This window comes from Agelaius tricolor, unplaced genomic scaffold (genome assembly GCF_023055355.1).
Source record: "Agelaius tricolor isolate 1412-34295 unplaced genomic scaffold, bAgeTri1.0.p SCAF_37, whole genome shotgun sequence".
Lineage (NCBI taxonomy): Eukaryota > Metazoa > Chordata > Aves > Passeriformes > Icteridae > Agelaius > Agelaius tricolor.
In genome coordinates, this window is record NW_027269297.1 from 4,233,415 (window position 1) to 4,256,006 (window position 22,592).

General features: G+C 60.3%; 1 protein-coding gene across 6 annotated transcripts in view; it reads left to right on the forward strand.

Annotated features, from left to right (window-relative positions):
• RGS3 (regulator of G protein signaling 3) overlaps nt 1-22,592 on the forward strand; it is a 74,824-nt gene that overhangs the window by 47,639 nt on the left and 4,593 nt on the right. For 2 of the 6 annotated variants that reach the window (XM_071453797.1, XM_071453798.1), the window contains 3 exons: nt 349-471; nt 15,547-16,188; nt 20,178-20,251. In XM_071453797.1, the coding sequence (XP_071309898.1) occupies nt 349-471; nt 15,547-16,188; nt 20,178-20,251 (839 nt within the window). Of the gene's footprint in view, nt 1-348; nt 472-9,060; nt 9,166-15,546; nt 16,189-20,177; nt 20,252-21,026; nt 21,439-22,592 lie in introns of those variants that run through there. The other 4 variants (XM_071453800.1, XM_071453801.1, XM_071453799.1 and 1 more) reach the window with 3 other exon arrangements.

The following is a 22,592-nucleotide window of genomic DNA, read 5'->3' on the forward strand; positions in this document are numbered from 1 at the left end:
CCCAAAGGCTCTTGTTCTCACCAGTTCATGCTCTGGTGCCTCATTAATGTTTGCATATGGCAAAGAGCAGTTTCCACCCTCGGTTTCCCCTGCAGTGGCACAGGGTGCAGGACAGCCTGTGCTCTGCCTGTGCTGCTCCACTCCTGCTCATGGAAGCTCCCCTGCAGCACTCTCCCTGTCCCTGGAGGGAGCTGATCTCCAGTCCCTTTGTCTCACCTGTGCCCAGGGTGCAGGACAGGGCTGAGAGCTGTCCCCTGCTCTGCTGTGGTGTGTGGGGACAGAGGAGTTTGCAGGGCCTGTGACACACAGCTAATGACCTTCTCCCTGCCTGTGTTTCCTTTACGTCAGAAGTCAGAGTGCTTATTAAGTTTGGAGGCTTACTCCCAGGAGCAGAAGAAGAGGATCTGCTGGTGTCTGGCTGAAAACATCACCAAGCAGCAACATCCGGCAGCGGCTCCTACGGAGAGCAAGGTAAGAGAGCCACAGGAGCTGGGGATTCCTGCCTGGAGCACGACAGGCTCTGCCTCTGGGGGGCTTTGCTCAGGGATGCTCCTGCCAGGAGGGTGTGCAGGAGGCTCTTTGATTGCCAGGTGAGCAGGGAGTTTGTGTTCAGGCACTGCTGTGTCTGCAGCTTCCTGCCCTGCCTGGGGAGCAGTGACTGCATTTGCATCTGCTGGCTGGAGCTGAGGCAGGCTGGGCTGACACCTCCCAGCATCTGTATTTGGATATTTGGACAGCTGAGGCTCCACAATCCCGTGGCCAGCCTGCTCTGAGAGCTTGCCTCTGGGGCAGGATGGAGAGCAGAGGGAGAGGTTCAAGCTGGGATCTCTGGGTGCTGAGGTGATGGGAGTAGTGGGGCAGAGAGTTGCCCCTTCTGTGGACTTGGGTGGGCTCAGATGTTTGATCCTGACCCCACAGATGTGCACAAAGCACAGAGGGCTCGTTTGGGCAGTGCTGTTTTTCATGCCCAGCAAGGCAGCCCCAGCACTTTTCCCACACTGAGGAGCTCCAGCCTGGCCCGGGAGCGCTGTCTCAGCAGCTCTGGCAGAGAAATGTGTGTGAGCAGAGCTCTGAGGCTCTGCCTGCCCTCTCTGGGTGCACTGAACACCCTCACCCACCTCCTCTGGGGCTGGGGCTGCCCCACGGAGCTGTGTGGGACTGTGGCACTCTCTGCTGGGTCGTGTTGTGTCCCGGGGGCTGGGTTTGGATTGCTGGAGAGTGACAGTGCTCTGGGAGAAGATAAACCCCTGGAGAGTGACAGTGCTCTGGGAGAGGAGAAACCCCTGGAGAGTGGCTCTGGGAGAGGATAAACCCCTGGAGAGTGGCACTGCTCTGGGAGAGGAGAAACCCCTGTGTGGGTGTTTGAGGAGCTTTAAGTGCTGCAGATGGGGATTTTGGGGGTAAAACGCCCGGATCCCTCCCTTGGCTGGTGCAGGGTGGTGGAGCAGCTCCTGCCCCATGTTCCTGTTCCCGTGTGGGGCCCTGTCCCCATGTTGGTGGCTGTCCCCTGCTGTCCCCGTGTGGGTCCCTGTCCCTGTGTTGGTGGCTCTCCCCGTGTTGGTGGCTGTCCCCGTGTGGGTCCCTGTCCCCGTGTTGGTGGCTGTCCCCTGCTGTCCCCGTGTGAGTCCCTGTCCCCGTGTTGGTGGCTGTCCCCTGCTGTCCCCGTGTGGGTCCCTGTCCCTGTGTGGGTCCCTGTCCCCGTGTTGGTGGCTGTCCCCTGCTGGCCCAGGGCAGGTGGCTGTCCCTGTGTTGGTGGCTGTCCCCATGTTGGTGGCTGTCCCCGTGTGGGTCCCTGTCCCCGTGTTGGTGGCTGTCCCCGTGTGGGTCCCTGTCCCTGTGTTGGTGGCTCTCCCCTGCTGTCCCCGTCTGGGTCCCTGTCCCTGTGTTGGTGGCTGTCCCCATGTTGGTGGCTGTCCCCGTGTGGGTCCCTGTCCCCGTGTTGGTGGCTGTCCCCTGCTGTCCCCGTGTGGGTCCCTGTCCCCGTGTTGGTGGCTGTCCCCGTGTGGGTCCCTGTCCCCGTGTGGGTGGCTCTCCCCTGCTGTCCCCGTGTGGGTCCCTGTCCCTGTGTTGGTGGCTGTCCCCGTGTGGGTCCCTGTCCCCGTGTGGGTCCCTGTCCCTGTGTTGGTGCCTATCCCCTGCCGGCCCAGGCCGGTGGCTCCTCCCTCAGCCGCGGCCCGGCCCGGCCCGGCCGGCGCTGCCCGGCCCCGCTGCCGGCGCTGCGGCTCCGCAGGCTCCCAAAGTGGGTCAGCACAAACAGCTCCGCAGGAGACACAGCCTCCGGATTCCTTTTCCTGCACGTTTCAGGCGGACTAAAATAGCAACAGCAGCGCACAAAGCCTGAGAACCTCGTTACCAACCCAGCCTCCCGCTCTGCGGGCGGCCCCGGGCCGCTGATGCACACAGGTGACAGCTCGGCCACCTCTGCTGGCCCTGGGGCACCCGGCTGGCACTGCCCGGGCACGGGGCCCTGCTGGCACCCACCGACCCTGGCTCTGTGCTGGGCTGGTGCGATCCTGCCACGGGCTGGGGACCATCCAGGGTGGAGCTGTGCAGGGACATTTCCAATCTGAGCATCTCACAGGGGCAGCTCGGTGGGGCTCCACCATGGCAGGAGCTCTGGGCTCCTGGGGCTTGCAGGGGATGGGGCTGTTTGCCCTCCCCAGCCCAGACTGTTCATGGCAGGCCGTGGAGCTGTGCTCACAGCAAAGCCTGGAGCATCTGCTCCCTGAGCTCTGGAAGGAGCCTGGCCACTGGGCAGGTGAAAAAGTGCTCCAGAGGACATCACATCTCTTTCAAAAGCTTTTCTGTGCCTCAGGAGCCAAGAGGGTGTTTGTTCTTTGGGTGCTGTGGAGAGCCACCATGGGCCCTCCAAAGTCGTGACTATATTGAGTTTATAGCAACACTGCCATCCCAGCAAGGTGTAAAGTACCCAGGATGCAATTTTAAAGCAAACCTGGTGTGAAATGCAAGAAGGAGCAGCAGGGAAGGAGCTCCCAAGGGGACAGGGAGGGTGCTTGGGGCAGGGTGGGCACACAGGGCTGGGCAGGAGCCTGACCTGGCAGAGCTGCAGCTGGGGCTGTGTCCAGGCTGGTTTGTCAGGACAGACCTCTCTGGGGATGCCAGAGCAGTGGGAGACAGGAGCTGGGAAAATCAGCTGCTTCTTGCAAGGAAGAACTGATCCATTAGCTTGGCTTACCAGTCATTTGATACTAGGGCTATTTAGGGAAAAAACCCAGTGTCTGTGCTCTGTGAACAGACAAATTAGGCTGGAAATATCAGCCTTGCCAGGAATCTGATTTGCAAAGCCTTCAAAACTGCTGCAGCTTAGCAAGAGGCAGCTCGTTTTGCTGTGGCCACAGTCTGGCCAAGGGGATGTGGGCTTTGCTGTGGGGTGGGAATGAAGGGCCAGCACAGCCTTGGTGCCAGCAGAGCTGTGCCATGTGCCAGCTGTGTGCTGGAGCCAGGAAAAGGGACACTGAACCGAGCACAGAGCAGCTCCTCGGGAGCCTCCATGGCTGCCAGCAGTGGAAACCTCCAAGCTGTGCAGAGATCAGACAGATTTGGGGCTTTGGGGTGGTGCCTCCTGTTTCTCAAGGCCCCCCTGAGCTCTGCCTGGGCAGGGCAGCACTAAGGGCAGGAAGGTCCCCGTGGCTCAGGGCAGGCTCTGCAGAGCTGTCACTGCCTCTGGCAGTGCCCCTGGCAGTGTCCCCAGGGAGGATGGTGTCAGGCCAGGAGGATGAGCCCTGCAGGGGCTGTGTTGGCACTGCTGCTTTCAGAGCTGGCTTTGGAGCAAAGCTGTTGGTTTCTGGGGGACTTGAGCATCTGCTTCTGGAGATGGAGGAAGAGACAGCCATGAGGGATGCAGCTATGATAGTCCAGCCCTGCTCCCAGTGGGCTTTTCCTGCCAGAGTCAGGGCAGGAGGAGCTCTGGGGACAGCGTGGATGTTGTTGTGGCCCAGCTCCCTGTCCCCAGTGTCAGATGTCAGTGTCAGGGATGTGGTGCAAATGGGGCTCTGCTGCCACTGTAAGGCTTGGCTGAACTGCCCTGAGCTGCAAACCCACTCAGGCAGCTGAGCAGCTCCCAGGAATTACCCTGTGGGTGTTTTCTCCACCTGCAGAGCCTTCTCCCTCTCGTCCTTGTGCCCAGGTCTGCCCTGGGATGCTGCCCCCTGGCCTGCGGTGCTGAGCAAGTCCCTGTAAAACACATCCCCAGCTTGGGGCAAACCTTCCCCAGCGGGGCTGTGAGGAGCCTGGAGGCTGCCTGGGGCTGCCAGGAACCACAGCCATGGCAATGTGATTACAGAGGAGCAGCTTTGTGCTTTAACTGAGTTAACCCCGGCTCGGGTGCTGACCATCAGTGCTGGGCTCCCCCTCACATTGCTGCACCTGCTGGGCAAATTCAGCCTGGCTGAAGGAAGAGAGGGCAAATGCAGAGCAGGGGCAGGGCAGGCACCGGGCTGGAGCTGCTCCAGCTGCTGTGGCTGCCAGGGAAAAGCTCCACACACAGCAAACCCCCGTGTGTGATGGAAAAGCTCCACACACAGCAAACCCCCGTGTGTGACAGACCTGCTGCCACCGTCTGATTCTCACTGCTTGTTTCTTTGTGTCTTCCACACTCAGAACGGCTGATTACTCTTCCCTTCTGGCTCCGTGACCTGAGATTACCTCGGAGATGATGGCTGGCTGTATCTGAGAGATGCAGATTATCCTTAAGCTAAATAATTACGGACACTCGGTGGCGTGGACTTTGGGAGTCCAGGACGGGTGCTCCCCTTGTTTCCCGAGGGCGGTGGTGGATGCTCAGCGCTTTCCCAGCCCTGCTGGGAGCAGCGTGGATGACCCGGCCCCTCCTGGCAGCGCTGGCTCCGGTGCGGGGGGACCGGCCCCTTCCTGGCCGTGCCTCTGCTCAGGAAGGGCAGGGCTGTTTCTCTCACTTATTTACAACGTGCTTGACAAGTGCGAGTAAATGAGCTGTCGGCAAAGCAAACAGTGTGTGATGGAGGGCTGATTGAAACCAGGGCTGGGAGGGCTCCGGGGCTGCTCCTGGCACCTGCAGCTGCTTCAGTGGGGTCACCCCTCTCCTGTCCCACCCCCTGCCTCCTCTTCCTCATCCCGAGCACCCCCAGGCATCACCCCCACAATCCCTGCTCCTTGGCACCCCCTGCCCCAGCAAATCCCTTCTCCTTGCACTGGGGCATCTCCTGGCCCTCCTTGCACAGCCCAGCACCAGGCTCGGGGGTGGCTGTGACAGGCACTTGGGGACAAGTGTGGACAGCCCCGTTCCTCCCCGTGTCTCTGAGCAGGTGCTTCACTCACAGCAGTTTAGCCAGAGTGTGATCAGCTCTTTGATGGGGAAGGAGGGGAGGATTTTGTACCTTCTGATTTTGTTTCTGGCCAAAGTCTTCCCATTTTGGGCTGGGAACCTGCTGTCCCATGGGTGCCATCTGCTCCAGGGGGTTCTGCTCATCTGCTGCTGTGGGGCAGGACATGGCCAAGGGTGCAGGAAAGCTGGAGCTTGACCAGAGCCTTTCCTGCCACACACCAACACGAGAGGCTGGCCAAGGCTGAGCACATCACAGCAGCACCTGGAGGGCCAACCTGAACCTGGCCATACATTCTGAGCACCTAACTGTGCTGTCAGGGGGCTCAAAGAGGGGAGAAACCTTGAGGGTGACTCTGCTCCAATGAGGGTTAAAGCAGGATGTGCAGCCTGGTCACAAAACCAAACCAAAGTCTTGTTCCACTGTTCCACACCAGGGGGCACAGCCCAGCTCTGACCCTGGGCTGGGGAAACTCATTGCTGAGGACAGCCAAAGGCTCCATGGATCTGTGAGGCTGTGGGACCAGAGATGCTCTTCCTCTCTGAGTCAGGCTCCAATGCAGCTCTGTCCACTTAAAAATCTGGAGGAAGTTGTCCCACCTTGAACAGTTATGGAGCTACAGACTGGTTTGGGTTGGAAGGAATCTTTAAAATCCAGTTCTACCCCTCTGCCATGGGCAGGGACACCTCCCACTATCCCAGGTTGCTCCCAGCCCTGTCCAGCCTGTCCTTGGGCACTGCCAGGGGCAGCCAGAGCTGCTCTGGGCACCCTGTGCCAGGGCCTGCCCACCTCTATAGTAAAGAATTTTTTCCTAATATCTGACCCAACCCTGCCTTCCTTCAGCTTAAGGCCATTCCTTTGTCCTGTCATTTCAGGCCCTTGTCCAAAGTCCCTCTCCAGCTCTCCTGGAACCCCTTTAAACACCCCTTCTAAGCTCTCCCCAGAACCTTCTCTTCTCCAGGCTGAGCCACTGCACATCAGTCGCCTTCCAGCCTCCATTGCAAGGACACGTCCCAAGGCCCCAGGGAGCTGGGCTGTGCCTGTGGGGTGGATGGGATGCTGGGCTGGGTGCTGGTCACTGAGCCTTGGGTCACTGAACCCTGGCTCCCCTGGCCTTACTGCCAGCCCTGGTGACGTTTCTGGGGGCACTGAGGGACTCCCAGTGCCTGAGGCAGGGGCAGGAGGAGTGGAGCAGAGGGGCCCAGAGCCACAGCTCCCCTGGGTTTGTTCCTTTGCTTGGCTGGGCTCCTGAGCCATGAGCAGAGCAGAGCTGTTCCCCCTCCCAGCGGTTCCTGGGGCAGATCTCTCCTGGCCAGCCCGCACCCCCTCACCCCCAGCAGCAGCAGCAGCAGCAGCAGCAGCAAGGCTCGGGGGCAGTCGGGCAGGAGCAGCTGCCATCATGGCCAGAGGCAGTGTTAAACCTTGAGGGGCTGTTCCTGGCCATCCCCAGAAGGGCTGGGAAGGGGGAAGCGCTGGCAGCAGCGGCGCTGGCAGCCGGGGGGGCTGAGCAGGGTGAGATCATCTGCACAGGGTGGGCAGAGCTGAGTGCTCTGAGCCAGCGCTGCTGTGATTTAATGAAGGTGCTGCAAGTGCTTCTTGCAGCCTGCCAGGCTGGAGCCCTGTTCTTCTGTGCCCAAACACCTCCTGCCTTGGGTGGCTGCTCCTCTTCCCCCCAGGCATGGCAGGGGACAGTGAGCATGTGGCTGGGCAGCCTCTGAAGCCAAGTTCAAGGAATTCCTTGCAAAAGTTACCCAAACCCTGATATCTCTGCAGAGTTAAAGGATCTATTCAAAATTCCAGGGGGCTTTGGGTGGTGGTGCCCAGAGTGGTGTGGGACTGGTAGGCACAGCTTCATCCTGTCCCTGTGGCACCCTGGCCCTCCACCAGGTTTGGTGTCCTGCCCTGAACGAGCACCTTCCTATGCAGCAGCAGAGCAAGGCCTGCCAGCACCACTGCACGAGGGCTCTGTGTGCCTTTGGAGCCACCAGTGTTGGGTTTGGGACCATTTGGGATTCCTCCCTCCTGTGTGTGGCTCTGGCCATTGTCCTGTTGGAGGCAGTCACAGCAGAGCTGCTCTGCCAGGTCCTCTCCTCCCAGTGGATATTTCCTTCCAGTGGTCTCTGCTAGCACAGGAACAGCTTCCAGCACCAGCCTCGTGGTCCTGTGTAGATGGTGTTGGGATGAGTCCTTCCCAGTGGATCTGCAGTGGCTGAATGCATCAGGCTCTGGTTGTCACCCCCCTCATCCTGCCCAGGGGACAGAGCTCTGTCCTACCCATAAAGCTGCAGAGATTCCCCAGCTGAGCAGCACCGAAGGGAAAGGGTTCTGTGGGCTGAATGGCAGTGACAGGATCTGCTCCTTCCTCCCCCTTTCCCACCACTCTGGATTTTTACTGCCAGGGATATTTATGACCCAGACATCATCTCACAGCTCCGGGTCCCCCGGCACCTGCCCTGCAGTGATGAGGCTGCAGGCAGCAGCTGGAGCCTGCTCAGGAGCTGTTCCCCCTCACAATGGGCACAGAGCAGTGGGTGTGGGCAGGCTGGGCCGGTGGCTGGGTCATTCCTCACTGAGAGGAGATAGGGACTGGGGTGCTCGAAATCTCAGGGACATCCAGGCACCCCCAGTGTGGTGACATCCTGTGTCCCACAGACCTGCAGCCAGCCAGGTGGCCTCAGAGAGGGAACAGGCACAAAGCCTCCAGGCCCAGCTGCCTTCAGCAGTGCAGGCAAGATGGGAGCTGGGCACAGCTGTGGGGGTGGCTGTGCCAAGTCACTGCTGTCCATGGTGACCACGTGTAGCTGAGCTCAGCTCCGTGTCCAGTGAGACCAGGGAGCTTCCACATTTCCTGTGCCACTGCAAAGCTGTGGCTACCTGTGAGGCAGAGGAGGCAGCACAGTCCTGCTCCATCCCAGGAGCATTCAGGTGGCTGCAGCTGGCTGAGCAGAGGATGTGTGTGTGCCCAAGGTCTGTGCTGGAGCAGAGCTGAGCTCAGACTGTCACTGCAGCAGTGAGGGGTGGCTGTGGGGCAGATAAAGCCAGCACGTGTCTGGGAGTGGCTGTGCACACAGCCCTCGCTGTGCTCTCTCTCTGGAGCCATCAGGACACTTGCCTGTCCCTGTCAGTGGGGTGGAATGCCCAGCCTGGGGTCGGGTCCCCAGCCCGTGTGCATGGGGGTGCCACAAGAGGGCCCTGGCCTTGCAGGAGCAGAGGGGGGGCAGATGGTCACTCGTGGGCTGTCCCCTGGATGGACACCATCCACCATCCTGCATGGGCACCATCCACCATCCTGCATGGGCACCATCCACCATCCTGCCTGTTTATTCTCCCTGTCCCTGCCCGTTGGGGTCGAGCTGCTCACACATGTTGGGATGCCAAGGCAGAGCTCCCCATTGCAGAGCATCCCCCACTCCAGAGCCGTCACTTCGCTACAGAAAACAGTTTGGGGAAAAAAACCCCCACGAACAGCGAACGTGCAGCAGAATTTCCTTAGGCAGGAAGCACCGGGATCTCTGCGCTCGGTGTCGCCGGGGGCAGGACAGGGCAGGAGAAGCGCAGGGTGATGCATGGCCCTTCCCCAGGGCACAGCGGCCGTGCGCTGCTGTCAGCAGGTAACAGCACCTCCGGGGACAGCCGGCAGAGCCAGAAATAGCACGAGGGGCACGAGTGAGCCGCGTCTGGGGGAGGCTGGGGCGGTTTCAGCCGCCGCTTGACACGGCCATTAATAACAGCAGGGCAGAGCCGGAGCAGCAGCAGCCGAGCGCCGCCGCGGGCACATGGGGGCCGCTGCCGGCGGAGGGGCCGCTCGCTGGGCCCGGGGGATGCAGCTCAGGGGCCGCACTTGGTAGGTGTTACAAGCGAAGGATGCAGCTGAGGGCCGGGCAGGATCCGGCTCAGGCTGAGGGAGCGGCACGGGGTGCCAGGAGCGCTGGTGTCCTTGGGGATCCAAGCTGCGCTCCCTGCCCTGCTCTCTCCTGGGGAACCTGTGGCTCCTGCACGGCTCATTTGCCACCAGGCTGGGCTTGAGGGTTGGTAAGGGGCGTCCAGGGAGAGCGAACGGGCATTTGTACTGCGGGGATGTTTTGAGGTTCCCCCTCAAATTTGGGCTGTGCTCGGCCGTGCCCTCGGCACCAGCTGGCTCCTGCTGTGGGATCAGTATTGCAATGTGCCCACAATGTGGATTTTCTCCTCCGGGACTTTTGCAGCATTTTCGATACCGTCCCTGGACTGGCACTGGGGACCAACCAGCAGATTCAGGCTGGAATTGCAGCCGTGGCATGCTCGGAGTCCCGCTGGGGATGGAGGGCCCCGGGTAGGGATGAGCTGGGATGCGGAGCTGGGGCTGCGGGGGCAGCTGCGGGTCGGGGCTGGCAGCCCGGGGCTGCGGCGGTGGCGAGCCCCTGGTGGCGGCGTTGGGAGGCTCGGTCCCGGGCTGGGGCTGACACCGAGGTGCGGGGTGGGAGCTGAGCCTGCAGCCGAGCTCCTCTCCCCGGGCACGGGGCCGCTGCCCTCGGGGGGGCTCCGCTTCCCGCTGAGCTCCGGGAGCGGAGCGGCCCCGGGGCCGCAGGGCTGGGGCTGGGCAGAGCCCTGAGCACAGCGACCCCCGGGAATGCAGGGATGGGGATCGGGATTTGGGCAGGTGTTGGGGAAGATGAAACAGGAAAGCCTTATAAATATGATTGCCTGGCTAAAGATTTTGAGAATATAGAAACTATAAGCGAGATTGAAATGAAAGCAAGCTTTGAGATACCTCGGTTACTGAACAACTGGAAAACAATGGTGTGGCTGGCTGAAGATAATCTCCTTTTGATGGAACAACACCCTCTGCTTGCAGACAGGCCCAAGGGTCAGAGCAGACCCTGCCAGCTTGGCAGAAGGGGCCCAAAGAGGAGTTTGTAGGGTTTAAAATGTAACACAGGATGGTAATGGAATGATTCTTATAGGCTGTATGGAAATGCTATAGGATTTGTGTATTGTACTAGACTGGTTAGTGAGAATCAGAATATTCAACACAGAAGAAGATTTATGGTAATGGGAACCTCTTAGCTCTTACCCTTTTACCCTTTTACCTCTTACCCTTTTACTCTCTTACCGTTTCATCCTCTCTCCCCCTCTCTTCTCTCAGTCCTGCTCTGAGCTGTGCCTGGCAGCTCCCAGCAGGGCCCTGCCCCCAGGCCCTTTGCAATAAACCCCAAGTTCCAGCCCTGGCTCCAGAGATCTCTGGTCTCTGTCCGTCCCGACCATCCTACAGGCAGGGATCCCCCCGTGTTTCCTCCCCGAGGAGAGCTTCTCCTTCCTGGCTTCTCCTGCCAAGGCTTCTCCTGCCAAGGCTTCTCCTGCCAGGGCTCTGAGGCAGCCCCCGGCCGGGTTTTTGGGGCGGTACAAACATCACCCCCCATCTCCCATCTGCACCTCCGCCCTCCCTGCCCTGCCCCAGGCACTGCCGCCCGTGCTGCTCAGACACCCGCGCTGCTGTTGCTGTTCCGCTAATTGCCCGGGATCAATTATTCATTGTGCAGTAATGAAGCAGGGCCAGGGTAGAAAACCCGGCTGTGCAGCGAGCCCTGGGCTCTGGCCGGCCTCGCAGAGGGTGAGGAGCAGAGCTTGGGGAATGCTCCTTGTGAGCACTTTCACAGGGACTCCCACGAAGATTTTCTCAGGTTTTGGTAGTTCTGCTTTGCATTTCAGGCTTTGCTTTCTTCCCCTCAGCCCCGTGCTGTGCTTTAGATGCTGTTCCCTGTAGCTGTGAGCTTCCTTGGCTCTTAGAAGTCACTTATAAATCCTGAGGTGCTCAACAGCCTTTCACAGAAGTTTCCAATCTGGGGGATCTGGGCACAGGTTGTCCCATGCTAAGAACCCAAATTGTAAAATATTTTCCTTCTGCTTTAGGAAAGATCTACTTTTGGAAGATTAATGTTTCCCTGGATGATGTGGGTGCTCTTTTTTGCATCAGCTGCAATCCAGCTGGGGTGGGATATTGCCTCTAGCACAGGGAACCCACTGCTGTCTGCATCTCTCCCAGAATAACCTTGGTCTCATTCCCATGGAGTTAAATGCTTTTGGGGACAGGTGAGGCATCTCAGAGCAAAGGTCTTTGAAGGGCAGCAGGAGACAGAGAGGGACACAGGGAGGATGGAGCTGCCATGGTTGGGGACAGCCACAAGATTGGCTCCTCCTGCAGTGTCCCAGGAGGTCCATTCACCCTCCTGGGTGAGAGCACAGCTGGAGCAGCACATCCCTTGCTTTCCTGCTCACATCCATGTCCAACAGCCTGCAGGGACTTCCCTGCTTTTCCCAATCCCTGGTTTTGGCTGAGGAGGTACTTGGGTGCAGCTCTCTGAGCTGTGTTTTGCCTCCTCTTCCTCAGCATCACCACAAAAGAAAGAGAAAACCTGAGCATCCCCATCAGGAGCCAGGAAAGGCTCAATTAAACTCAATTAAATATCCCTGTGGCCAGGCATTCCTTGAGCCACAGTGGCTCCATGACTGAGAGGAGCAGAGGCTTTGAAATGAGAAGCTGAGAGCATAAAAAAAAAAAAAAAATCCCTGATCTTTCCTTGCTGGGGATTCCAGGGAATGCCACCTGTGCCAGCACTTCTGGCAGTGGGAGAGCTGGCAGCAGCATCAGGACAAGGGCAGGGCAGGCTCCAGCTCTCAGTGTGCTGTCTCCATGGCTGGGGTTTTCCCAGCTGGAAGCCCCAGCTGTGGGCCACCAGCAAGGCCACATTATTAAAAGAAATGCTACAGAAGTCAAGGTTGTGCTGGCACTCGTTGAAGTTTTCTCTGCTGGTGAGCTGGAACTGTCCTGGATGTGAGCAGCAGCTCAGAAAAACCTGCTCGAGGTACAGACCAAGGAGCAGAGGCTTTGCAGTTCTTCTGCCCTGCCTTGGTTTCAATAAAACTTTAAAAACTTGAAAAAAAACCTAATTTTTGAGATAGTGAGTGATCCTTGATGGCAAAGAGAACCCAGGGAGTGGGTAACAGGTACAAGGTTTGAGGATGTTGGAGCAGGCAGGGCAGTGTTGGCTTTTTTTTGGAGTGTGTTGATATTTGCTCAATGAGGAGATCATTCTCAGGAACTCTCTTGCCGTTGCTCTGGTCTCAGACCTATCATCCTCCTTCCCTAAAATGACCCCAGAGAGCCATGCTGGGCTTTGGAGGCAGCTCTTGCTTCTGCTTTCTCTTCCCCTTCTCAGGAAATGCTGCCTTGGCCTCTCAGTCTGAGACAGAAACTGGAAGAGTGAAGTGTGAGATCCTCCAGGGAGGATGGAGTAAATCCCCTCAGCCCCTGGACCTGCCCTGATGCAGACAGGGAAACCCAGAGGCTGGGAATGGCAAAACCACTTTGTTGGGTGCAGGGGAAGATGCAGGTGGTGAAAAAAGGGAAATCTGCACGTGGAGGTCAGGGACACCCAGATGCTGAGAGCAGTGAGACCAAGGCATTGGGAATGGAGAAATCCAGATGTTGGTGCTGGCTCCTGAGCTGCTGCTGCTGCTGCAGTGAGAGCAGGGGATGTTTTGGGAGAGTCTGTGATGTGGAAGGACAGCAGCTCCCTCAGACAGCACCAGCACTGCCTCCACTGCTGCCTCCTCCAGCAGCCCCTTGGCCACAGGAGGTGGTGAGAAGGTGTCAGCCCCCCTCAGGTACTGGAAAAGCTGCTCAATGGCTCCAGGGAGAGCTCAGAGCCCCTGCCAGGGCCTAAAGGAGATCCAAGAGAACTGGGGAGGGAATTTGGACAAGGGCCTGGAGTGACAGGACACAGGGAATGGCTCCCACTGCCAGAGGGCAGGGTTAGGTGGGATACTTGGAAGGAATTCCTGGCACAGGTGCCCAGAGCAGCTGTGGCTGCCCCTGGGTCCCTGGCAGTGCCCAAGGCCAGGCTGGATGGGGCTTGGAACAGCCTGGGATAGTGAACCCCATGGAAGGGGGTGGGATAAGATGGGCTTTAGGTGCCTTCCAACCCAAACCATCCTGTGAGCCTGTGAAACCTGGTCACATCCCCATCCTTGAGGTCCCAATCAGATTTGGGCAGCAAGGTGGCCTTGGCTGATGAAGTCCCTGGTGCTGATGAAGTCCCAGCCAGGAGCAGGTCTGTGGGCTGGCAGTGATGGCATTGCTGCCTCTCCCCAGCCCAGGTGATGCTGAGCAGAGCTCAGCCCTGTGCAGAGATCATTTCACAGCCCTGGTGATGCTCTCAGCCCGAGATGGAACCGACCCCGGCTCATGGTGAGGCTGCTGCTCATCCCCTCCATGCCAGAGAAGAGCAGCAGAGGCTCTGATTGAATTAGTGCAAGGATTTAATTTAATCCCCAAATGTCTCTCATTTTAAAGGAGCCTGTTCATTTCCTTCTAGGACCTTATCAGATGCAGGCACCCAGCACTGTGAGCAGGACTGGGCAGATAGGCAGGGCTGGGGGAGGGCTTTGTGGGGACTCACTCCAGGGCTGTGTGGGTTTTTCCTCTAATTATTTCATGAGATAATGATGACAGTGATTGCAAGACAAATAAAACATCAGCAGCATCATTGAGGCAGCTCTGGTGCAAATGGGCAGCCTGGCAGGGCAGGGCTGGGAACATTCCCTTCTTAAAGGAATTAATGTGTAATTTCACCCCAAGGGTGGGGTGAGGGAGCATTTGCTTTGTGCCTGACACCAAATCCAGCTGTTTCATGGACAGAGCGATGCCATGAAGGGACCAAGCACAATGTGGTCTCTGAATTTGTGTTCTGACTCACTGGGGGAGTTCAGGTGATGCTGAGTTGCTGCTGGGGTGAGCCAGGCTGGTTGGGACAGAGCTGCTGCTCTCTGTGCTACAGGTGACACAGGGACCCTTTGGGTGTGATAAACCAGGACAAGGCACAGCTGGACACGTGTGGGCTCCAGCATCTTCCTGGAAACCCACCCAGCTCTTTGCCCCCTGAGCTCAGGCAGGTGCTGCTGGGTGGTGTCTGTGCTGTCCCCTCTGTGCACAGGGGGCTCACACCCCCCTCATCCCCCCGGGGTGTTTCCTGGAGGTGCCAGCAGCTTCTGCAGCCCAACATCTGCACACAGCTGCCTGGGGATGTCCAGGATATCCCCTCTGTGCTCTGGGGAATGAGGGGTGTCCCCTGCAGGGTGGCTCTCCCAGGGGTGCTGTCACAGGCTGGAACCTCCATGGGGATGGAACCTCTGTCCACTCTGTGTGTGCCTCTTCCCAAAGGGATGTGAGGCTGGATGGGCTGACTCCTGGGGCTGCTGCCCCTTTTGAAGCTGAAGTAAGGGGTGTCTTTGTTAACTCCAACTTTCTGGTGTCACTGGGTTTGTGAAAATGCTTGGATCTCAGCTGGGGATTCAGTGACTTTTTCTGGGTGACTTGTTAGCTGGGGATGGTCCTGTGGAAGTCCCTGCCCCAGGACCTGTGTAGGAGGGAATTGCTTCTTAAAGAGAGGATTTTCTCTCCTTTGGTCTTTTTTTCCCTGCTGGGCTGGTTTTGCCCCTTTGGCTTAGACACAAAAATCACACAGGACTCTCTGCTCTGGCAAGGGAGGGCTCATCAGAGCCTCCCCCTGCTCACAAAACCAACCTTGGAGGTTCTTTCCCTCGGACTTTTCCCTTTGAAAGGACAGAGCTTGCTCAGGCCTTCCCCAACAGGCAAAGAGACCTGGAAAAACCAGCCCCAAAGGCAAAACCCCCGGCAGGGGCTGGCTGGAGTGGCTGTGGTTTTGTAGCCCAGAGCCTCGGGCTGAGCTGGGGCAAGGCAGGGATGGGCAGAGCCCGGCGCTTCCCTTCGGCCGTTGATGATAACGCGGTGCAGGAGGGGGCAGAGCTGCCGAGGAGCTGCCGGGTTTCTCTGCAGCCCCTGGGGGATCCCTGCAGGGCAGCAGCTCCAGCAGCCATCGGGGTGAGGATGCTGCCACGGCTCTGCCTCTGTGGCTGGAGCCCAGCGGCACCCTGGGACTCCTCAGAACCCCCCGGTGCTGCCGGGAGCTGAGTGCCACCATCCTGCTCCTGCCAGCCGGGGGACCTGGTGTTCCAGGGCTCAGGAGCAGGACAGCAATGGGTGACTTGGCACCACCTGGGGACATGGGGACGATGCCACCCCACCCCACCAGAGCACTGTTAGCATTGTACAAATCGGTGCCAGCATTGTAGGGGGGGTGTGAGGAGGTGAAAGGCTCCTCAGGAAGGTGCCAGAGAGATCTGGGGTGCTTCTGCTTTCATCCTTCTCCATCTTCTCCTCTGGCAGATGCTGGAGACGGACGCCGAGAAGCCGGGGCAGATGCCCTCGGAGGATGGGAAGGCAGCAGTGGGTGATGCCCCTCTGGCTGCCAAGGCAGCGGCTCTGGCCGAGCCCTGGGACGCTCTGGGGGCCACCCAGGCTCCTCTCCCGGCGGAAAAGCAGCCGGTGGCCACGGCAAAGGGAGAGGAGCAGCCCAGCTCCCTGCCCGCCTTTGTCATCCCCGAGCTGCGGCTGGACAGCACCTTCAGCCAGAGCGCCGCGGGCACGGACGGCGAGGACGAGGAGGAGGATGAGGAGGAAGATGAGGACGAGGAGGATGAGGAGGAGGAGGAGGAGGAGGAGGACAGCGACGAGCAGTACCTGGAGAGGAACGAGCTGAAGCGCAGCAGCATGATCGAGACGGGCGGGCAGGCCGGCTACACCCTGAGCGTGCAGGGCTCGCTGCGGCGCCGCACGCACAGCGAGGGCAGCCTCCTGCAGGAGACCAAGGGCCACTGCTTCACCTCCGACACCACCCTGCACTGCCCCGACAGCCAGGGCACCGCCGCACGCTGGGCTCTGCCCTCCCCCAGGACCCTCAAGAAGGAGCTGGTCAAGAACGGCGGCTCCATCCACCAGCTGACGCTGCTCTTCTCGGGCCACAGGAAGGTACGAGAGCCTCGGCTGGCCGTGAGCTGGGACAGCTCCTGGCTGGAGGTGTCCTGCCATGTGGCCCCTGTCTCCATGAGTATGGCAAAGCTCCCTTCTGGGCACTCAGGAGGGTCCCTGCCCCTGGCACCAGCTCTGGAGGTGCCAGCAGCCGGGGCATGGCACCCAGAGCAGCGGGCTGGGGCCGTGGGTGGCACTGCCACCGCTGCACCCATGGCCTGGGCAGCGCTGTCTGCTGGGACTGCTGGTGGCAGAGGTGCCCCTGGGGATCTGGGAATGCACAGGGCTGCTCCCAGCAGCATGGGGAGAGTCCCTGGTGACAGTCCCCAGTGTGCAGGGGGTGCAGGAGCAGTGTGACCCTCTGCCCCACCCACCTTCTGCAGGGCTTTGGCCGCTGTGGGGTCCATCTCCTGGAGAAGCTGTGCTCAGCAGAGATGTGTGACCCCACCTGTGCTGTGGGAGGAGCAGCAGAGGCTGTGCTGAGGCAGCTCTGCCCAGGACTGGCCTGTGCAATCTGGGGGTCTGGGGTGCTCCTGAGCCCCCAGAGCAGAGCTGGCCCTGGCTGCATGGTGCAGGAATCATTCATGGGAAGCCCTGCTGTCCCCATCCTCCCCAGGTGGCACTGGCAAGGTGCTGAAAGTGACCCCTGGCCCCAAACCCTGCTCTGCCCCATCCTCAGCTCTGGGTGCTGCTCAGGGCTCTGGTGCTCAGCACAGAGTTCAGGGTGTGCTCCCAGCTCAGGACCTCCTTTCACAGCTCAGAACCATGTCCTGCTGCTTGGGAGCCCCTTGCAGAGCCACATTCTGCTCCAGAGCAATGGCTCCTTGGCAAGGAGAGGCTGCTGCAGACCCTGGGGTTAAACCCATGCTGGGTTAACCCTTTTCCTGCCATGCTGCTTGAAAAGCTGCCCTGATGCTGTTTCCTGGAGGAATTTTTGGGCTCAGAGTCCCTGACCAGCTGGTGAGAGCCCTTCTCAGGGTTACAGACTGCTGGGATGGGGCTGTTGTCTGCAGGGGAGTCAAACTCTCCTGGAGACTGAGGCCAACAATTGTGTGCGAGAGGAGATGGGGGGTCCAGACCCGCCCTATCCCCGACAAAGAAAAGCCACCCTTGTGTCAGGGACGCGGTCGCTGCCTGTCACACGTGCGAGGGAGGCGGTGACAGCGACAGCGCCGGCTGGGAGCGTCCCGTGAGCGGTGGCCTGAAGGAGAGCTCACAGTGCCGCTGTGTGTGCAGCCCCGAGCCTGCAGCCCTGAAACCCTGCAGCCCTGAAACCCTGCAGCCCCGAGCCTGCATCCCTGCAGCCCTGAAACCCTGCAGTCCTGCAGCCCTGCAACCCTGCAGCCCTGAAACCCTGCATCCCTGCAACCCTGCAGCCCTGAAACCCTACAGCCCCGAGCCTGCATCCCTGCCGCCCTGAAACCCTGCATCCCTGCAACCCTGCAGCCCTGAAACCCTGCATCCCTGCATCCCCGCAGCGCTGCCCGAGCTGGGTGGGCTCTGTGTCCCTGCTGGGCCCCCTGGTCCTGCTCGCCCTGCCCCGGGGAGCCGCCAGGGCTCTTCCTGCTCTCACCTGGGGGGATGATGTTTTCCCGGGAGGTGAACGGAGCTCCTCCTGGGTTAAACTGTTCTGGTGCACGTTAGACTGGGATTTTTGGGGCAGGGAATGGCAGCCTGTGCCGGTGGAGAGGGCAGTGTGGTGGCTGCAGCTCCCAATTCCAGGTTTGCAGCAGCTCTGGCTGCCTGGAGCCTAAATCCTTGCCCATGTGTTCTTCTGGGCACCCCTGCCTGTTTCTTCTGTCCTGCTCCCATTGCCTTATTCCCACTGCCCCATTCTCACTGCTCTGCTCCCATTGCCCTGCTCCCATCATCCCATTCCCATTCCCCTGTTCCCACTGCCCTGTTCCCACTGCCCCATTCCCATTTCCCTGTTCCCATTCCCCATTCCCACTGTCCCGTCCCCACTGCCCCATTCCTGCTGTGCTCCCACTGTTCCCCTTGCCCTGCCTCTCCAGCTGCCTGTGGAGGGAGTGCAGCAGTCAGGGAAGTCAGACACGGGGCAGAGCCACTGTGGGATTGTAGCCCCTGCCTACACTTTGGGAGCACTTTCATTGGTCTGTGCCCTTAAATAGTTCAATGAAACCTCCCAGCTTTTTGGAGCAGGACGCTGATGCACAATTCCCACAGGGAATTCCCCACCAAGCTGTCAAGCTGCAGGGCCTCGCTGCAGGGCCATCACATGCATCAACCTTGGTTATTTTCCCATCTGGGAGTGTTCCAGAGGGGCTCATCCCACAGCCTCTTTTAACACCATCGTGCCCGGTGTGCCTCCCCGTCCCCCCTTCCCGCGGCAGGGTTTGGAGCTGGATGTTTTATCGGGCACGGTGGGGAGCCTGGGGCTCCTCGGGAGAGCTCTGCCGCTGCCTTTTGTCCCCGAGCCCGGAGCCTGCCCGGACAATGGCAGGAAGGCGCGGCCAGCCCGTCTGCCGGGGCCGGAGCGGCGGGGGCCGCATTGTTCGGGCCCGATAAACTCCGGAAAGCCGAGCGCAGAATGGAAGGAAATGTCCGGAACCCCGGGCCCGGGGCTGCGGGGCTGAGAGCAGGGTTCCCACGGCCCGGCCGCGGGGGATGATCCTGGAAAGCGCCCGGCAGCTCCGGGGGCCCCGGGGCTTCTGAAACACCCCACGGCCAAGGCGGGCCCCGAGTGTCACAATGTCCCCTTGGTTCCATCAGGCCCTGCAGAGTCACAGTGCTCCCTGCGTTCCCTGAGGCCCCACATCACCCAGCCCAGGCCATTGCCCTGGTTCCAGTCACTCCCAGTATGATCCCAGTGACCCCCAGTCTCACTCAGTATATCCCAGTCACCCCCAGCATGCTCCCAGTCACTCCCACTTCCTCCTAGATGCTTCCAGCATGATTCCAGTTGCTCACAGCTACTCAGAGTCACCATCAGTGCAGTTCCAATTGCTCCCAGTACATCCCAGTTTTCCCCAACATGGTCCAAACTGCCCTCAGCATGCTCCTGGTCACTCCCTGTATGATCCCAGTCCCCCTCAGTGTCATCCCAGTTCCACCCAGTATGATCCCAGTTGCACCCAGTCACCCCTAGTACAGTCCCTCTCACTGCCAGTATGATCTCAGTGGCCCCCAGTATAGACACAGTCATTCCCAGTTGCTCCAAGTTGCCCCCAATATGGTCCCAGCTGTTCCCAGTGTTGTCCCCTCCAGTATGGTTACAGACACTCCCAGTACATCCCAGTTGCCCCAGCATGGTTCCCCTGGGGGTTGGGATGTGGGGCTGGCTGTGAGCATCTGCAGCGTGCAGGGATGGATGGAATGCTAAAGGCCCTGGCCATGGTGATCCCGTGGGTCTCCCTGCCTGGTGCAGGCTTTGTAGCTGTGCTGCTGCTGCCCTGAGCTCATGGCACATCCCAGATCCCCTTGGTTTGTCCAGGCTGCCCTGGAGCAGCAGTCAGAGAGGACACTTGTAAACTGCAGTGATATGATTCAATTATAAGTGAATTGCTCTGATTTCTCCTGCCTGGGGACTGCTGGGAACTCCTGACTGATTTTGGGTGCCCAGCCTGGTTCTGGGGGGCTCTGTGGGCAGTGGCAGGATCCCTGTGCCCATTCAGCAGCAGGAGTAGGAGCATCAGGAGTGGAGATGTGAATGCCCTCCCTGTAGGAGGTTCCACTGTCAGCAACTTGAACCTGGAGGGTACCTTGGCCAGCAGCCCTGGGGTCTCTTTGGATGCTCCAGGAGCACCATGGGCTGAATTGGCAGAGGATGAGTGAGGGCAGGGAGGTTCCTGTGTCAGGAGCTTGTCCCATGTCACTGCCATCCTGAGGAAGGGGCCCTGTGGGTGCTGTGGGTCTGGGCTGTGTGCTGTGGGGATGTGGGCATGCTGGCCCTGCTGGCTTGTGACACAGAGTGACACCGTGGGCACGTCCTGGTGTGATGACAGACACTGTTCTTCTGTTCTCCCCAGCTGAGTGGAGCAGACCCTGAGTGCAGCTGTGACGAAGGGGACGAGACCTCCCGCAAGAAACGCAGCAAGAGCCTGTAAGTGTCACACTGGGGGTGGCATCAGGGGGTGCCAGGGCTGTTTGTGGGGTCAGACACCTCGGCCTAGCCCTGCTGGAGTCCTCAGGATCCCTGTCTTCCCTTGACTTTTTCCAGCAGCAAAGCCACAAACTGGGGTCTCACTTCAAAGGGAATTGTTTCAGGGAGGGTGCGGGGTGTGCTGGGGGCACTGCCCAGCCCAGCTGGGAGCGCCCCCTCCCACCGAGCCCGGGCAGGGTGAAGACCCCTGCTCTGAGGAAAAACAGCGTGCCCGGGTTCAGGGAGAGGACATGGAAGCGCTGAAATCTGAGCTGGGGGCCTCCTTCTCGCTGGCCCCATGCCGGGAGGAGGAATGGGGAGGTGGAATGGGGAGGGTCAGGCTCAGCCCTCGCGGCACATCTGCGGCAGCGCGGTGGGAGCGGGGACCGCGGGGACCCCCAGGGACACCGGCAGCTCTCTGCTGCTCCCGGTAAGGCTTTGGGGTGCCAAAAAGTGGGTGCGAGCAAGGACAAGGCAGCCGTGGCCTTTGCTGTCCTCAAACACAGCTGCAGCTGAGGGGGGCAGGCGCACGAGTGAGGGTGTGCGGAGCGAACTCCTCGGAACGCGGGTCCGGCCGGTGCCGGGGGTGCCCCGGGCCTGTGCCCCGTGCCCTGCGCCACGTGTGCCTGTGCCCTGCTCCCTGCTCACATCACCTGCACCCTGTGCCGGGCAAACGGAGCAGCCACACGTGCTTGGAGCGGCCCAGGGTGCGAGGGGGCTGCGCACGCAGCTGCCCGGCCTCGCCGCTGTGCCAGCGAGCGGCACTGTCGGCCCGCGCTGCCGCATCGCTGCCGCCTATTTTTAGCTCTTTTTATTATTTCCCTCCCCAGCACTGGAAATGAAAACGAAGCCCTTGGAGCAGGGACGTCCCCCCGGCCGCGTGGGGAGCGGGGCTGGCGGGGGAGGCTGGGCCCCCCCGGGTCAGGGGCGGTTGCGGAGAGGGCTCCGCTCACCTTGAGCGGCGGGGGATGCTCGGGGGATGCTCCGGGGAGCCTTGGCAGCGCCATTGGCTGCGCCGCCCCGTCCCAGCCGGCCCCGGGACTATTTATGGGGCGGGGGCCGCGGGGCCGCACTCGCTCCTCGCCCGGCACACGCTGCCGGTCTCCATGTACCGCCATGGTGGACTTTTCGGAAAAATACCTGGAAAGGTAGGACAGCCAGCATCCCGCGAGGAAGGGGGATGTGCTGCCCTGGGCATGGTTTGGAAGCAGCGCGGGGTGATGGTGCTGGGCCTCGGGGTCATGCTGGGGTGCTGGGGCAGATCCATTTATAGAGGCAACTCCGCAGTGAAATCAGCAATTATTTTGTGGAATTATTTTTGCTGGGGCATTTATTGTGCAGTGTGGCTGCAGCTGGGGGCTGTGCCTGCCCGTGGCTGTCGCAGCCTGGGTCGGTGCCACTCCTTCTGTGCAAGAGTGTGCAAGAGGAGCAGCATGTGGAAGTTGGGGAGCTTCCTTAGGAGGTGTTTGCCTGGTGTGTTCCAGCTGGGAAATCCACCCAGGAGCCAGGATCACCTGCCTGGTGTGTTCCAGCTGGCCTGGTGTCAAGGGCTGTGCTCTGGGGGCGACCCTCGTGTGTCACACAAGGGGTGTTCAGAGCTCTGCCAGCCCCGCCAGGTGCCCACTGCTGCCCTGCTAAACTGGGAGCACTGCTGGGAACAACTGGGAGCTGCTGCCCTGCTAAACTGGGAGCACTGCTGGGAACAACTGGGAGCTGCTGCTCTGCTAGGCTGGGAGCACTGCTGGGAACAGCTGGGAGCTGCTGCCCTGCTAGGCTGGGAGCACTGCTGGGAACAGCTGGGAGCTGCTGCCCTGCTAGGCTGGGAGCACTGCTGGCATTGCTGCTCCAGGCTCTGTGCATGGCTGGTCCCGTGCGCTGGCGGGTCCCCGGCTGCCGGCGGCGCTGACGGCGCAGCGATGGGAGGCAGACGCTGTTTGGAGCGTGAGGCTCCGTGTTTGGATCTGCATTTCCCACGTTAGCGGGTGCCTGGCAGCAGCGGGAGGTGCGTCCTGCTGGGACCACAGCCCAGGGGGTGTGAAGGCAGTGAAACTGTGTCCTTGAGGGTATGGATGGCACCAGGGACTAGGGGGAGTGATTGCCCTCTACAATCATTCTGTGGCTCATTGGACTGAGCCCTGGGGTTGTTGCACCTTTTATTTTACCCTCCTGGGACTTGGAGAGAGCTGTGGGTCTGGAGAACATCACCTGGGGTGGGGTGGTGCATCCGTACCCTGAACCCCTCCTGTCCCCCTCGTGTCCCTGGGCATGGCTTGGCCAGATAGAGGTGGCTTCTCTGAGCATC